Below are 16,847 nucleotides of genomic sequence, written 5' to 3'. Positions count from 1 at the left end.
CTTAGACACTCCACCAAACGAAAAAAGGTCTCATCTTCGAAGTTACAGGACTTGGAACCGGTCCCCCCTCGAAAGGTTTTCAAATCGCATTTCCGACGCCTTCGTTTCGCGAAAAAGATTTATATCGCTCCGAATAATTAATCAATGAGGACGACAACTCACGAAAACATTATCCGTTCATTTATCTTTCGCGAGCAACACGGGTGACTGTCTTCAGTAAAGCGCTTATCAGGTTATTCATTTTTGCGAAACGAACACGGGTAACTTTGGCTATCGAGGTAGGGATGTCAAGAGACCTTTGTTTCGTCCGTTACGGGTCCATGTAGATGATCCCCCTACAAACCACGCCCGGAAGAATGTTGACCAAAGAGAAATATTTTTAGGCGGATTACGATATTGATGGGTGGTTTTGGTCAGAGCGAACCTGAACTGGAAGGCTGCTGGCCTCTTTTTTAGGATATTTTCCGAGACTTCCGTCGGCCGCCTGCCATAGCGGACTTGCGGAGCAGTCGACTTCGAATCACGTTTTGGAGACAGAGAGGAAGATAGGGTTCTTCCGGGGAAGAAAAAATTGATTTTTTAAAGGAAGGTGTTGGCGTGATGGGAATGGTGGAACTTTCTTCTTCTTCTCCGTGAACAGGGTTATTGGATATTTTTAAACCTCATTTTTTCCGACCTTTGACTCGATGAACAAACGAAAGCGTTCCGACTTTGGATCAATCTGCTTAACGAGAGGTAATATACAAATTAGAGAAGAAAATGACGGTAGAATTAACATTTCACCTAATGCCAATGATGGTACTCAGTCGGTTTATTCTAATCGAATTGCTTTTCGATTAGACATAAATTATTTTAGGTTATGAGAATATTTTTCATTGACTAATCATTTCAAGCGATATATGTAATTATTATTTGGAAAATAGTTTTCAAATCACTCATTTTTCGAGAAATAAACGGAGTCTAAAAAGTGGATAATAATTAGCTAGTGCTCGTCAGGTGTCTCCCGTTTGTTTGGTGTTTCTCACCATTCATCTGCGCACTCTACCACACACAATCATTTTACAAAAAGCACATCAAAACCCAACTTTTTACCAATATCTCTCTCTCTCTCTCTCTCTCATCGGAAACCACTGCAGGGCTACCACCGCTCCACTAGGGGTGAGTATGATCCAAGTAGGCGATTCCCACCCTAGAACCAAAAACCGACTACTAAAGGCTGGTTCGAAAAAATTGAAACCGAAAACCGTCCGTTGATTTCATTGATCCACTCGAGAACCGGACCGCTGGTCCGGTCTAGTTCCGGGGTGGGTCCATGGACCGGTCTCACCAAGCAATGGAGGTGACCAAGATCAAAAGAGAGAGGCGATGAATGGTCAGAGGCGTGGCCACGAGTGGATGAAAGTTGAGAGTTGTGGCCGTGGTCGATGGGAGTTGAGACCGTGGGTCTAGAGACAGAGAAGGAGAGATCGAGATGAGAGTGAGAGACTGAGAGCCTGAGATGAGAGAGAATAGAGACTAAGATAAGAGTGGGAGCTTGAGACGAAATGAACGAGTTTCAAATTCGGGATTTAAGAATTTTTTAAAATTTTCTAGAAATTATAAATTAAATAATATGTATTATATATTACTGGTGTGGGTGGACGGCTTCACACTTGGAACCGGAAATCGAATCGGTACCCATCTGTTCCAAGCAAGTCCGGTCCGGTTCCGTGCGATCCGAGTGGTTCTTGGCTCCTTTGCACATCCCTACGCTTAACCGCGTACTGTGGGCGACATTGCCTCGCATCTAGTGCCGTCACCGGTTGTCATCTTACCTCGCGGTCGTGTCCTTGAGCCGTTGCCCATCACCGCCCGTCAGTCCTCGACATGCACTCGTTTTTGTCCTTCTCTATCCTCTCCAGCCATGCCATTCGGGACCTCAGGACCACCAGGAATGGTGTCACTGGCCTTGGGCAACACAAAATAAGTGGGTCGCCCAAGGACAATGACGCCGGATTTGGCCTGGGCGACCTAGCATGTGACGTCCTCAGCCAAGATCAAATACAGTTGTAATTGTTTATACGCTTGGGTGTTTTCAATGCCTAAATTACACTTAAATTCACGGTGTTTAACCTTGCAACTTGAAACACTAGCGTCGTCACAAAGAAAAAGCCTCGATTGGGTGTATAATCTTTTTGCACAAATCACCGTTTCGGAGCTTCCTTTACGAGTGGCTCAAAAAAGACTTCGAATTTATGAGTCGGCGGTGCGGCAATTATGACCTGACAATTACATATGACCCCCTACTTTTGTAGTAGGGCATGTTTGGTTCAGCATTTGAAAGGGATTTTGAGGTTTTAAAGTTCTTTGGTCAAATGCAAATAGCTCTTGGTTCGTTTTGTGCTCAACTTTGGAGAAATGCAATTGCATTCTCAACGGCCCCTAAAGGACTTTAGCCTAAAGTAGCTCTGAAGGTGCTTTGGAAAGTTGTATTTTCGAAGTGCAACTACAATTTTTTATTTTTGTAATCTTTTTATTTTCTTCTTTATTTTATTTTTCCTTGTTCTTTTCTTTTTTACTTTTCTCCTTCTTCCACAATGGCTGCCCGGCGATGGACCATGACACATGGGCCGGCGAGCTAGACGCTCGACGACGTGACCCTCGGTCGAAAGCGGGCGAGGCCGGCCTTAAAGGAGGCCGAGCCTCACCGGATTTGGCTCGGCCGGGCTCGGCCTTGAGTCGGCTCGCGGGCATCCGGCATGGTCGGGGGGAGGTTGAGCTTGGCTTGTGGCCGGCCGCCGTTCTCCTCCGTGGTCGACGATAGGCCGAGAAGAAATTAACGAAGGAAGAAGGAAAAAAAGAGAGAAAAAAATTAAGAAAAAATTTTAAAATAAAATAATTAACAATTAAAAATAATTTTTATTGTAAAGACTAAAAAATAATGTAAAAATTGAATTATTTACAAAGGATTTTTTTACCAAACGACATTTACATCAAAGTTGCTTTCCAATGTGTTTTGAAAATACACTTTACCAAATACTATTTACATTTCGAAAATCCCTTTTAGTTCAAAGGCATTTGCATTTTCTCAAAGACATTTGGCTCAACTTTTTTTCTCAAAAAATAAATTATTTAAATTTTTTCTGAAACTATTCAAATATATCGCTTGATATAATTAGTCAATGAAGAACATTTTCATTATCAACAACAATTTATATCCGATCATTTTCATGGACGATGCAAATAATTTGCATTCATTCATTTATATAAGTGATACAATCGATCATATTTAAGAAAATATTTTTCACATCATTCAAATTTTGTGAAACAAACGCACCCTTAATCAAAATAGGAAAAATGTGAGATTCCTTTCCTCGCATCTGTACAACAATCATTTCTCGGTTAATCGTTCTTATATTAAGGATTTAGCTCAAATTTTGCACGAGTTTAAACTCGAAATATAATTTAACACGGTCAACGCAATTAGGGTGGGTTTGGCTCGGTTTTCCCAAAACCCATTGGAGAAAATATGGGCATTTGATAGCCATTTTCAAGGGGCATTGGGATGAAAGCTAGCATTGAGAAAGCTAAAAGCTCAATGCTGGTAGGGTACTATTGAGCTTTCAGCATTTGGCCAAATGCTAGGCTAGGTTTTTTCTTCCAAAACTACCATAACTTATTCTTTTAAATTTTGATTTTGCCCCTCATCTTTTTTTGTTATATTATTTTTTATTAAAAATTGACAAAGGAAATCAAACCCTAGGGCTACATCCGCTGACTGGCCACATTCGGTGTTGGCAACCGTTACCTAGGGTAGCATGGACAGCGCGAACCTAAACGAGGGTTGCGCGACCCCCAGCATGCCGAGGCTAGCATGGCTCGGGCGACGATCGCCGGTGGTCGCACGACCCCGGACAGCCCTCGTCAAGGTTCGCTTGACCCCTGGCGACCTTGGCCCCACGGTTGCTGACTCTAGATCCGGATCTCCAGCAGCCATAACCCTAGGATTTGGATTTTTTTAAAAATTATTGTTTATTTAAAAATAATTATGGTAGAAAAGTCCCTTTGCAAATTTATTTTGGCAAACACTAATTAGCCCAAATTTTTTTTTCAAAGCGTTTTTTACCAAACGTTATTTGCATTTTCTCAAAGCTTTTTAGGCTAAAAGTATTTGCATTCCTCAAAAGCCTATTTCCAAAGTTGAACCAAATGTCTAGATTAGACAAATTCACAAGACTGTATATTATCATGACTAAACACAATTTTTTTTTTATTGAGTTTTTGGATCTCACCCTTTTTTTTGTTCTCCACAATTTCTCATTTATACAATTATGATTGATTATTAAACCTCTCACCGCCTGTCGAATGCGAACTCCACCGTCGGGCTGCTAAACTTACAAACTTCAGTTTGCATTTATATGGTTATCAAAAAATTAAGACAACACAGTACTCTAGACAAGTATTTATCCCAAATCCCTCCACACAAAAATATTTATGGAAGTACAATCGGGTCACGTAAAATTGCATTAAGGCAGAAAAACCAACCATAATTGTTTACAGAATTCTACATAATCCATGGATAACCAAAAAAAAAAAAAAAAAAGAGAGAGAGAAAAATAAAACCTAACAACCGGAAATCAACCGCTAAACACACAAGCCACCTAACTTAGAAATCACACACTTGCATCTCTCATTTACACGACAAGGACTGGACCGCCTTTGTCGTTGTATTGATAGCCATGGTGCAATTCATCTGGGATGTCTTCGTCTTCTTGAACATGAACATCACTGTTATCTTCCCTTTGATCTCGCCTTGGCTGTTCAAGGTTATGATCCCCGAGCTCAATTCGCTCCCGAGATTCGAACTGCTGGGCAAAGCACTGGAGCTCAAGGTCACAGGCACATCGATCTTCTTGGTGGACTTGAAGTTGGCCTTGTTCTTGGGAATGATCGCTTGTCCCACTTGGACACCTCCGTAGGTGAAGTTGACGGTAGAAGCACCGTACTTGAAGGGACCCCAGTTGGTGTTCTTGATCCGGATCGGGGCGACGAAGCTCATGTCGAATGAGGGCGAGGCCTGAGTCCCAACGGTCAAGGTCTGGACCTCAAACTCGGCAACCCTGAACTTGGGGGACTTGAACTTCATGATGACAAGGACGAAGAAGAGGGCTTGGACTACCTGGAAGATGACGAAGGCGATGATGCCGATCGTCCACTTCATCTTCTTCTTGCGCCTCGCCTCCTCGTCCATGTAGTGCAGCGACTCGTTGTCCTTTGACATTGCCGGTTTCGTCTCTCTTCTGAACAGACGGGAGTTTTCTGTTTCTTCCTAGATGTGTGATCTCAGATTGGCTGTTTTGTCAACAAATTTGGAGATTTGGAGAAGTTGTGAGGACTGTATGGAGGAGGGTGGGCGTTTATATAGATTTTGGTGCGTGCCCAAGGCGGCTCGTTATGAGTTATGACCAGAGGCTCGTTCCTAGAACGCGTTATTCGACTCCACACGCCAAAAGCAATCCAATGTTGAAAATTCAAACTTTCTAGACGAACGCCAGTTTATAAGTGGATTTTTCCATTTTCTCCAATATGAAATGGAATGGATAAATTGTCGGACATTAGAAGCTTCGACGGTCGTGCGGTGTCAACCACAACGCTAAGACAGAAAAGCAGGTGGGGAGAGCTTGAGTTTATTGACTTTTCAAACCCGCAGGATGTTTGAACTCTCCAAAGGTTTCGTCACTGTAGCAAATGGAACAGTTAGCGACGTATTTTCATCGATTATTAAAAGACATTCTTCGTTGATCTAGGGTTAAACAACGCTTAGTTGAGGTCCGCCAAATACTGGCCATGTCCGCGTGGCCGTTGTTATTTTAAATTTGCAGTATTTAATTGGCTAATATAGTGGTTAACCTTCGTCTTAACCCAAACATGACGAAGGTTCGGGTTCTTCCATTTCACCGACTAAATTATAATTCATGCACCAACTGAACGTTACGCAAAACAAAGTTCTCCTCTATTGCAAGACTAGGTTTTTAGCTGGTTAAAGGATAGGTGATTATCAACAGGCATGCGACCCTGCTGGTAAATGGATTGATGGGTGGGGTTGGAGAGTACTAGGTCCAGGGTTCGATTCTCGTGAGCACCATGCACGTTCACACACATGTACATAGAAAAGATGAGCGGGACAAAAAAAAAAGGGGCATGGTAATTAATCTCCCCATGGCAGTGTACATCCTGATATCTTCATCTCGCTTCAATGTAATCAAGCTACTTATGACGTGGTAGAGGATGACTTAGGGTCTGTTTAGCCACTTCAATATTGTCAAATAGTCGAATATCCTTGACCGGTTCTCCATTTAAGCTTGCCTACTCCATCTACTGATCAACACATGTCTCACGTCAACAGCTGACGTGTCATCTGCTTATTTACTCTTAACCAATTACAAAGTGACACGTGGAATTAGAAAAATAAATTAAAAGTCCTCCAATCCACTTGGATCTCTCTTTTTCTCCTCTTCCATCTATAGCCACGAGCTCAACCTTTGCGCCTCCTTTGGCCATAGCTACCGGCGGAGTCGGAGTTGCCGGCACCGCATCTCTCCAGCTTAGCCGTCTCCTTTGTTCGATGCCTCACTTCTAGATCTGGAGGTGAGGGACTGGATTTGGTCAATAGAAGCCATGGCCGAAATTGATCTCTCTCATTCTACCTCAACAAAGAAACCATGGACTCAAAGTGTGTATGCCACATCTGGAGCCTTGGCCACGAGAGGCGACGGTTTATTCACGTGCAACAATGGAGGGCCATATGTGAAGGTCGTCGAACTTCTAGATTTGTGTTGTGTCTAGCAATATCACCTAGAAGAGGGTGAATAGGTGATTTTGAACAGTTTTGAAACTAAATGCGGAATTTAAACAAGTTAAATAGGATCTGAATAGATTTAGTGACAAATTCAGAATAAGACATGCAATGGTCTAAAGACAGAAAAAAGAGTTTATAGTAAGAGAGAATTGCACATAAATTTTATAGTGGTTCGCCTTAGATAAGCGTACGTCTACTCTCCCACGCTTACGATCGATTGACTGGATTCTACTAAATGAATCAAAGTTTACAAGTGATATCACACTTTTCACTCTTACATAACCTCTAAAAATAAAGTGTATTGCTCTTGATAACAAGTATACGAATCTGAAAAACTCAAGCACTTTTGAATTCTAAGTTTTGATCTCTCTCAAAGCGATTACCATGGATATCTCTTTTATACTCCTTCACCTTCAAACTAGCCATTGGGCAAGTCTTCAAAGAATCGCTCTTCAATCGTTGATTGGACACCATCAATCTTGATTAGAAGAGACGGTATCTAAAAAGATTTGGTAGCTGTTGGAGTAGAGTCTGAACACTTTAAATTCAGTCGCCCATACAATTAAAATCCTCAATTTCCATAAGTATAGTTTATTCAAATATGGAAGCTTTCTTGTCCCCTGGAAGGTAATATCCTCGATTGGATATTTTATCAATTTGTTTGAAAAATAATCCTACCAATCAAAGATTCCAGACTTCCATAAATAACACAGCCAAACCGGACACTTGCAAAAAATGTAGGTCTTGAGAATCTGGGCGAAAGTATTACAGAATCCGAACATAATTTAGAAGCAGCCTTCAGAAGTAGAAGAATCTCTTTGAATCTGATCAGATTAAAACAGTGATTATAAGCTTGAATAAAGTCATTACTGATATTTCACATAAGTCTTATCCAATCAAAAAGATTGAATTTCCGTAAGCGATCCTACTCCGTCCGAATAATAAGATTCAACTCATTTAGAAGCAAATATGTTACAACTTCGTCTTGAGTCCGAACATTAGGTTTGGAACAATATAAAATTTTTCATTCACATGTTATACATAAAATAATGTGTATGAGAATATTAACCAAATTCTTTCTTAAGATGGATAATTTTATTAGAATCAAAATTCATATGTAGGTTTTCTCAACAATTTGGAACTATCGTTGTTCATGGCTATAGCTCCAAATCTAAAGTATTGACCACAATCCCAATGCTCTGTGTGTCCAAATCTGCCACTCTTTGCCACTAGGACGACGGAGAGGGTAAACGTCGCTCATGGCCAAGCCATGGCTCCAGATCTAGAGTCTTAGCCTCGAGTTTGCTACTCTGCGTCTCCATATTTGCCACTCACCTGCCGTGATGACGGAGAGGGTGGACCGGAGGTCGATTTTCACTCATGACTAAGGCTCTAGATCTAGAGTCTTGGCGGTGAGCCCATCGCTCTGCATCTCTAAAACTTTTGGTCGGTCGCTAGGACAATGAAGAGAGTAGACGCGAAGGTCGGCCTAGATGCGATTGTTGACCGTTACTCAATAGCCAAATCTGGTATGTTACTCAACAGTTTTGAGTTTGATTCTTGGCTCATCCATGGTTACCGGCAACGACCTCAATAGCTTATCGCTAGACGTGGTGCCCACGATGGTACAGTGGATTAGAAATGGAGATTGTGTTGGCTTAGGCTATGGAGATGGCCAAGTCCGGGAGGATGTGTTGCAATATTAACACGAAAACATAAGAGGATGTTGCAAATAACTCAATGCGAAATCACTAGAGAAATAAATGAGAAACTATAAAGGACACTAGAGATTTACGTGGTTTTATCCGAGAAAGAGATTCAAGTTGAAATAAGTTGATGTAGAAGGATGCTTGAATTAAGGGGGAACAAACCTAATACTAAAACTCGCATGTGAGGGAGAGATTGTTAGGATGCTTGTGTGAGTTGTGTTAGATAAGTCTTATATTGAAGAATTGATAAGGTGTGGAGTAGTTAATATATCTAAATTGATGCACAATACATTGATTTAAGTTTTTGAGCGAAGATGAGTCCAATTGGATATATTGACGGGATCGAACTTGAGCTCCCTCTTGACATTCTCCCCAAACAAAAGTATCGAATTTATGCTGCATGCTCCTCACAAAAGGTAATAAAGCCGATGGCTATCTAGTAACCAATGCGGTTTCCTGGCATGTAGGCGTTGTGTGACAAAGAGATCCAAGATGAGATAAGTTGATGCAGAGGAATACTTGATTTAAAGGAGAGTAAACCTAACGCTTTTAGAGATTGTTAGGATGCACTTATAAGTTGTGTTAGAGAAATACCGAGAATTGTTGTTGTGCATTAAGGGGGTGTAAAATGCTATTAGACATAACTAGGATGCAAGTGTAAGTTGTGTTGGAGAAATTCTATATCCCAAATTGATGTAGTGTGAAGTAGTTAATATATTCAAGTTGGCTCTTAACTCATTGGTTTAAGCTTTTGAGTGAACGTGGGTTCAACTAGATATATTGATGGGCTTAGACTTGAACTGTTGTGTGCTCCTAATAGGGTGGAGGAGGAAAAGAGAGAAATTTTTTAAATTTTTTTCTCCAAGAAAATCTCCATGTGTCAAGATGTAATTGGATATTAGTAAATAAGAGTACGCCACGTCAACCAGTTGAGGTAGTGTTCGCAAATCAGTGAATATTTTCGACATGCATACGCATGCCCCGACCATAATCAACCCACAATGCAAAATCGGAGCTCCATTTTGTTTTTCCTTTTTATTTTGTGGCCATAATCTCTGCAATGTGCTTGATCTCCAAGCATTTGTGACCTGATGTTTGTGCACAGGAAGAACTAATGTCGCTAAATTCGAGGGACGCAACAACAATAATTCTAGAGCTGCAATAGTTGGACTTTTAGCTTTGATTGCTATAACTCTTTCTCATTTGCCCTCTAATTACAGGCACACAAGAGTAAAAACAAAGAGCAATCTTTTTCATCATCACCACCAGCATGAAGAGAGGAAGAGAGAGAGAGAGAGAGAGAGAGAGAGTCTTTTCCTGGTTCATCTCGAGAGAGAGTAACAGAGAGGTAAACAACAAATCAGAAAGGCGATAACAAATGAAACAACAAGAATGTAAAATTACAAATCTTATCTAATCCACAAAAATATTTTTTTGACAAAGCACAAGCCGTCTAATGGAGAATCACACACTCTTGCATCCTCATTTACATTTCAAGGACTGGACTGCCTTGGTTGTTGTATTGATGGCCATGGTGCAATTCATTTGGGAGGTCTTCTTCTTCTTGAACATGAACACGACCGTCACCTTCCCTTTGAGCTCGCCTTGGCTGTTCAGCGTGATGATCCCCGAGCTCAACTCGCTCCCAAGAGTCGATTCGCTTGGCAAGTTCACAGAGCTCAAGTTCACCTTGGCGTCGATCTTCTTGGTGGACTTGAAGTTGGCCTTGCTCTTCGGAATGGCCACCTGTCCCACCCGAACGCCTCCATAGACGAAGTCTATGGCGGTGGCATCGTACTTGAAGGGCCCCCAGTTGGTGTTCTTTATCTGGATCGAAGTGACAAGGGTCATATCAAAGGAGGGCGAGGCCTGAGTCCCTATGGTGAGGGACTGGATGTCGAGCTCGCCGACCCTGAACTTGGGGGACTTGAACTTCATGATGACAAGGATGAAGAAGAGGGCTTGGACAACCTAAAAGATAACGAAGGTGATGATGCCGACCGTCCACTTCATCTTCTTCTTGCGCTGGGCCTCCTCATCCATGTGTTGCAGCGATTCGTGGTCAGTTTTCGTCATTGCTAATATTTCTTCTCTCGTTGGAGGAGATGGAAGGGAAAAAAAGGTCTCTCTCTCGGTGTGGTTTTGTGCAGGTTATCTTGATGACTTTGGGATTGGAGAAGCTGTGCCTGTGAGGACCGGAATGAGCAGGTGGTGTTTATACAGGCTTTGGTACCAAAGGGGTGAGAATGATTAGGGAGGGAGGGGGCCTTTCTGAGGAAATGATGTTGTTCCCGTCGCCAAGCGCGTAAGTTGAAAGCCTCACTTCTAGACGAAAGGGAATCCATTTTTCTATTATTAGCCAGAGACGAAGGTGAGTTTGGTTGGTAGTGGATCAGAGAGAGAGAGAGAGAGAGAGAGAGAGAGATAGATAGATTTCTCTCTAATCCGCAATGATATGTTTGCGACGGAAGCTTCGATGATCGGATTGTGCGGTTTCAACCACAACGCTAACACACAAGCACACCATGATTAGAGAAAAATTGACAGGCGTTTTGCGATCAATAATGCGGCCGACGGTGTATTCTGCAACCGCCGTCTCATTTAATAGTTCCGCATGCTCGTGGTGCATACAGACAAAAAAAGTAAGGAGCTGGAGTTCTTTGACCTGTCACGAGCCGACCCATTTGCAGTTTCATTTTCTTTTCTGATCGGTAGGAGAGAAGAAGCTTTCCCAACGTCATTGAAACGAGACGCACGTGAGGTTTGACGCATTGACCATGTCCATACCCGCATCGGCCAAACTTTTTTAGTAATTCACTGAAATCGCTGACATGGACATCGACCATCTTACGTGGCGACTAACGCTGCCGTGGACATTTTTAGTGATTTCTTTTAAAATTTTGAATTGTTTTTTCCTTCCATTTTGGCCGGCCGGGGTTGCTACCGGCCCTCGCTGGTCACTTCACGATGGCCAACAAGCCCTTGCTAATTGTTGGCGAGGGTTACAGCCCTCGCAAGATATGGTTGAGGGCCTTCACAGCTTCGTTCGCCGTCGATGAGGTCGCGAGGGCCTTGGAAGAGGACATTGCCACCTCGCTGGCCTCGCTCGCAGCCTGCACTACCATGATGGCCTCACCCAAGGTCATGCATTGTCACTAGTCGCAGGCGGGGCGGTGACCCTCGTCAGAGTTGGTGAGCGCTTGTTGGCCCTCATCAGCCAAAATGAAAGGCCAAAAGAAAGAAAGAAAGAAACTAACTTTTTGATAAAAAAATATAAAAGTATTCAATCGGCGCCAGCCGCACCATGTAAGACGACCGATATCTACATCGGTAATTTTTGGCTAAAATTGCTTGGATGGACTCAATTGGTACCAATACAAAATGTTTATGACTTTTTTGACACTTTTCCCCATCTAGTTGAATTGATGAGCATAAGCATTGCCTTTTCTTACTACTAATAGCAATCGTTTGATATATTGATACTTACTTTTCTTCATATAAGTTCAGAATTGTGATGACAAAAAGTGCAACATTCTGTACATTCAGAAGTGAAGATTACATTAGCCTTTACATGAGACTATCCCAAGTAACAAAGTAAGTACAATAGATTAGGATCAATCAAGGGACGAGGGAACTATACATAATCATAGAATATCCTAAATATATCTAACATCCCCCCCTCAAATTGAAGATGATTTGAAAGATATCAACTTGAGTTTGGAGAATACATCCAGAAAATGCCCATGTGGATGTGTCTCGGTGTATACATCAACAATATGTTCAATGGCTGAAGTAGAGACAAGTCGAATGGTGCTATGCCGAGCATGATATCATGATGAAACTTAGTGCGTTCATGAAAAACATCATTAGGTGTAATTTAGATAGTACTTCAATTGTCATAATGAATGACTAATCTGCTTTGATAAGACACTCCAATGTCTTCTAGTAGCCATCACAACCATAGTAACTCCGATGTTGTATCGGTAAGAGCTCGATATTCTATTTCTGCACTAGGGCGAGTGATATAGTCGGTTTCTTGCTTTGCCATGAGATAAGTGAGTCGCCAAAAAAGAAACAGTAGTCCATAGTGGAGCTACTATCCCGAGGGTCACCAGCTCAATCAATATCAAAATAGGCTATCAACTCCAAGGTAAAATGAGCAGAAAGTGAATGCCATGAAGTGACGGACCCTAGATATAGTGAAGAATTACGAATGCAACAAAATGAGTCGTACGAGGTGTGGTTATATACTAACTAACAATGTGAATGGCATAGGCAATGTGAGGACAAATAATAGTGAGATATATAAGATTGTCAACCAACTGCCGATAAAGTGTAGGATTTGGAAGAAGACTTCTATCTTTGCCATTGAATTTGGCATTCGACTCCATCAAAGTCGAACCAATCTTGTTATTAGTGAGGCCAGCTAGGGAAATATGATCAGTGACATATTTTGCTTCAGATAGATAATAACTAGAAGCATTAGAAGAAACATCCAAGCCTAGAAAGTAGCTAAGTTGCCGATGGTCTTTCATTTCGAATTGCTGAAATATTGCAGGAGTTTGGTGATGCAGTTTGATCATCACCGATAATCATCATATCGTCCACATATAATAGCAGCATAATATACCCACGATGTGTGTGCCGAACAAAGAGAGCATAGTCATAATGATTGGATTTATAACCAAGAGATTCCATGGTTGAGCTAAACTTGGAATGCCACGCACATGGCGCCCGCGTCAAACCACACTCGAAGTAATTGGCACACTTTAGATGAATGAGTGTATTTAGGAGAAGGTACCATTTAAACTTCCTTAGTAAGATTGCAATTGAGAAATGCCTCCTTAACATCCATGGAACGCTTAATAGCGGCAACAACAAGAAAATTGCAAATAGAAGTAAGACGAGCAACATGGGCAAAGGTCCCATCATAATCAATGCCATGCTCTTAAGTAAAGGCTTTTGCTATTAGCCGAGCTTCATAGAGATTCAGAGTACCATCTGCCTTGGTTTAAATCTTTATAACCGTTTATATAATAATCTATACATTCTAAAGTGAAGATTGCATGAGCCTATTTATAGGTTTTACATGAGAGTACCTAAAGTAACAAAGTAAGTACAATCAATTAGGATCAATCAAGGGGCACGAGAAATATACACAATCACAAAATATCCTAAATATATCTAACAATATAATGTAAGTTCCTAACAACATTGAGGAGTTGGTATACGTCAATAAATTGATTAGTCCTATTTCTTGGAGAAAAGTGCTTTCGAACGCATGAATACATAGTAACTTTTTATATGAAAGGGGTAATCAAGGATTAACACGCCCTGTAGTTGACTTGGAAAAAGGTCAATAGGACTAGTATCACAAGCAGGAAAGAACTCGCGAAACGATGAAGAAGAGAGGGAAGAACGATTACCGAACCTTATCCCCTAGGTCAACTTTCTTGTTGGCTTCGTGAGAGGTTAATTAGTTCGATGTTTACCTCTTTGACTCGAGTAATTACTTAACATTTTAAGCGCTGAATGTCATAATGTTCATGGAGGTGGCTCGGTAGGTCCTCTTCCTCATTACTTAGAAAAAAGCGAACCACGAGTTCAGTAACGAAGAAAAAATAGAAAATCAAAGGCTCAAATCCTCATATCAACAATAGGAATGTGAAATTACAAGAGAAGTACCCCAATAGCGAATGATAGAAGAAGAAGGTAAAATCACAAATCTTATCTAATGAGCAGAAGATTCTGTGACAAATCACAAGCCGTCTAATGGAGAATCACTCACTCTTGCATCCTCATTTACATGTCAAGGACTGGACTGCCTTGGTTGCTGTATTGATGGCCATGGTGCAGTTCATTTGCGAGGTCTTGTTCTTCTTGAACATGAACATGACCGTCACCTTCCCTTTGAGCTCGCCTTGGCTGTTCAACGTTATGACCCCCGAGCTCAACTCGCTCCCAAGAGCTGAATAGCTCGGCAAGTTTGCAGAGCTCAAGGTCACATCTGCGTCGATCTTCTTGGTGGACTTGAAGTTGGCCTTGCTCTTGGGAATGATCGCTTGTCCTACTTGGACACCTCCATAGGTGAAGTTAACAGTAGAAGCACCGTACTTGAAGGGGCCCCAGTTGGTGTTCTTGATCTGGATCGGGGCGACGAAGGTCATGTCGAACGAGGGTGAGGCCTGAGTCCCTACGGTGAGGGACTGGATGTCGAGCTCCCCGACCCTGAACTTGGGGGACTTGAACTTCATGATGACAAGGACAAAGAAGAGGGCTTGGACAACCTGAAAGATAACGAAGGCGACAATGCCGATCGTCCACTTCATCTTCTTCTTGCGCTGGGCCTCCTCGTCCATGTGTTGCAGCGATTCGTGGTCGGTCTTCGCCATTGCTAATGTTTCTCCGAGGAGATGGAAGGCCAAAAAATGGGGTTTGGTTGTCTTAACGACTTTGGCGATTGGAGAAGATGTGAGGACCGGAATGAACAGGCGGTGTTTGTTTATATAGGCTTTGGTACCAAATGGGTGAGAATTATGGGGGAGGGCTCTTTCCTAGGAAATGATGTCTGTTCCGTCGGCCAAGCGCGTAAGTTGAAAGCCTCACTTCTAGACGAAAGGGAATCCATTTTTCTATTATTAGCCAGAGACGAAGGCGAGTTTGGTTGGTAGTGGATCAGACAGAGAGAGAGAGAGAGAGAGAGAGAGAGAGAGATTTCTCTCTAAACCGCAATGATATGTTTTACGACGGAAGCTTCGATGATCGGATTGTGCGGTTTCAAGTTTCAACCAAGACGCTAACGCGCACGCACACCATGATCGGAGAAAAATAAACAGAGACGTTCACCGTGCTGCGGGCAGCTAATCACAAGGTTTTTAATCATTTCACTCTCTTACTAACCATCAAACAAATGATTAGATTAACCAGTGACCACGAAATAGAGTAAGGGCGGGAGAGAATGAAAAGAGAGGCATAGAGGTGAGTTGAGTCCAAATTGTAAACACATTTTACGATCCATTTAACATTCACATTATATATAAAATCATTTATTGAGTATAATTAACCCATATAACAATTCAACCATTACATGTAGAGTTAAAGAATATCGTTATGACCTATTTTAACAGGTCTATCAATGATTGGCAAGGTTACAGAATCCTTTTAGGCTGCCAACGGTGAATTCTGTAACTGCTATCTTACGTAATAATTCCGCCGACTCGTGGTACAAACAGACAAAAAGCAAGAGGAGCTGGAGTTTGTCGACTTATCTCGAGCCGACCCATTTGCAGTTTCATTTTCTTTTCTGATCGGTAGGAGAGAAGAAGCTTTCCCAATGTCTTTAAAATTTGAAACGATACACACGCGAGGTTTGACATACTGACCATGTCCATGTCCGCGTCGGTGGACCTAGGGCCTAAAGCGGACGACGACAAGTAGCGAATGAGTTTTGTTTAGCCGCCTCTAATTTGTCGGACAGCCTTCACCTAAACGCAACTGGTGAAATTGATGCATCTTCTTGCAAAATTGCCTCATATCGAGATGGTTAAGTCCACTTTGAGAATTTGAGTTTGGGGGGGCCGTAGTGATTGATTTCCAAGCTTGTGGATCGCAAGAGATTTGATTAAACACGAGTGCGCATCTTGGATAATTCGTTAAGATGCATGTAAGGATTGCACTAAAAAAGTCCCACATCGGAGAACTAGTATGGTGTGGGGTAGTTACTATATCGTATATGGCTCGCAACGGATTAACTTTAAACTTTTGAATGTGTGTGGGTTCAATTTGATATGTTCACGGGTTCGAACTTGATCTCCCAATACATATTGTGTTGAAATACGCACACATCTAAGGCTATGTTCTATGTTATTAATAGTAGGTTCCTCGTCGCAACATATAGAAAGCATCGCAATACTATCAATCAATCGCAAGCTACTAATGTATACGAATTGATTCAACTAGTTAGATAAATAGTCCGATAGCCAATGTTTTGAACCGAGTTATTGGAGTAGTACAATTGATTGCTGCATCGAGGCTTGCGAATGATTTTATAGTATCGAAGATTGTTGAGAATATATCTCGAGCAACGCCTATGCAACAAAGTTCTCATTTTTAACATTTTGCATTCTATTTCTCGTTTGAAAATTGGGAAAATTTTCAACGTTGGTCGGCATTACTCATCTGCCAAACTCTCTCGTCCCTTTGCTTTCCTGGTCCCACCCTCTCTAACGAATAATGCCTGGACTCAATTTTGACCTAAGAGATGTTACCTGTGATTCTTTGAACAATGCTGACTGATGAGT

At 41.8% G+C, this 16,847-nt stretch overlaps 1 protein-coding gene across 11 annotated transcripts in view; it reads right to left on the bottom strand.

Moving 5' to 3' along the window:
• Window positions 1–4,441: 4,441 nt before the first annotated feature.
• Window positions 4,442–16,847, bottom strand: part of LOC115754674 (late embryogenesis abundant protein At1g64065-like) — a 29,760-nt gene continuing 17,354 nt past the window's right edge. For 2 of the 11 annotated variants that reach the window (XM_048276819.1, XM_048276818.1), the window contains exons 2-3: window positions 14,627–14,834; window positions 4,442–4,950 (exon numbers count right to left, since the gene is read on the bottom strand). In XM_048276819.1, coding sequence (XP_048132776.1) covers window positions 4,670–4,950; window positions 14,627–14,834 — 489 coding nt within the window. In that variant the 3' untranslated portion in view covers window positions 4,442–4,669. Of the gene's footprint in view, window positions 5,057–10,416; window positions 10,444–14,169; window positions 14,835–16,847 lie in introns of those variants that run through there. The other 9 variants (XM_048276815.1, XM_048276829.1, XM_048276822.1 and 6 more) reach the window with 7 other exon arrangements.

The sequence above is a fragment of the Rhodamnia argentea genome, chromosome 3 (assembly GCF_020921035.1).
Source record: "Rhodamnia argentea isolate NSW1041297 chromosome 3, ASM2092103v1, whole genome shotgun sequence".
Classification (NCBI taxonomy): Eukaryota; Viridiplantae; Streptophyta; class Magnoliopsida; order Myrtales; family Myrtaceae; genus Rhodamnia; species Rhodamnia argentea.
The sequence above is the reverse complement of the archived record's forward strand: the minus strand, read 5'-3'. Positions and strand labels throughout refer to the sequence as shown.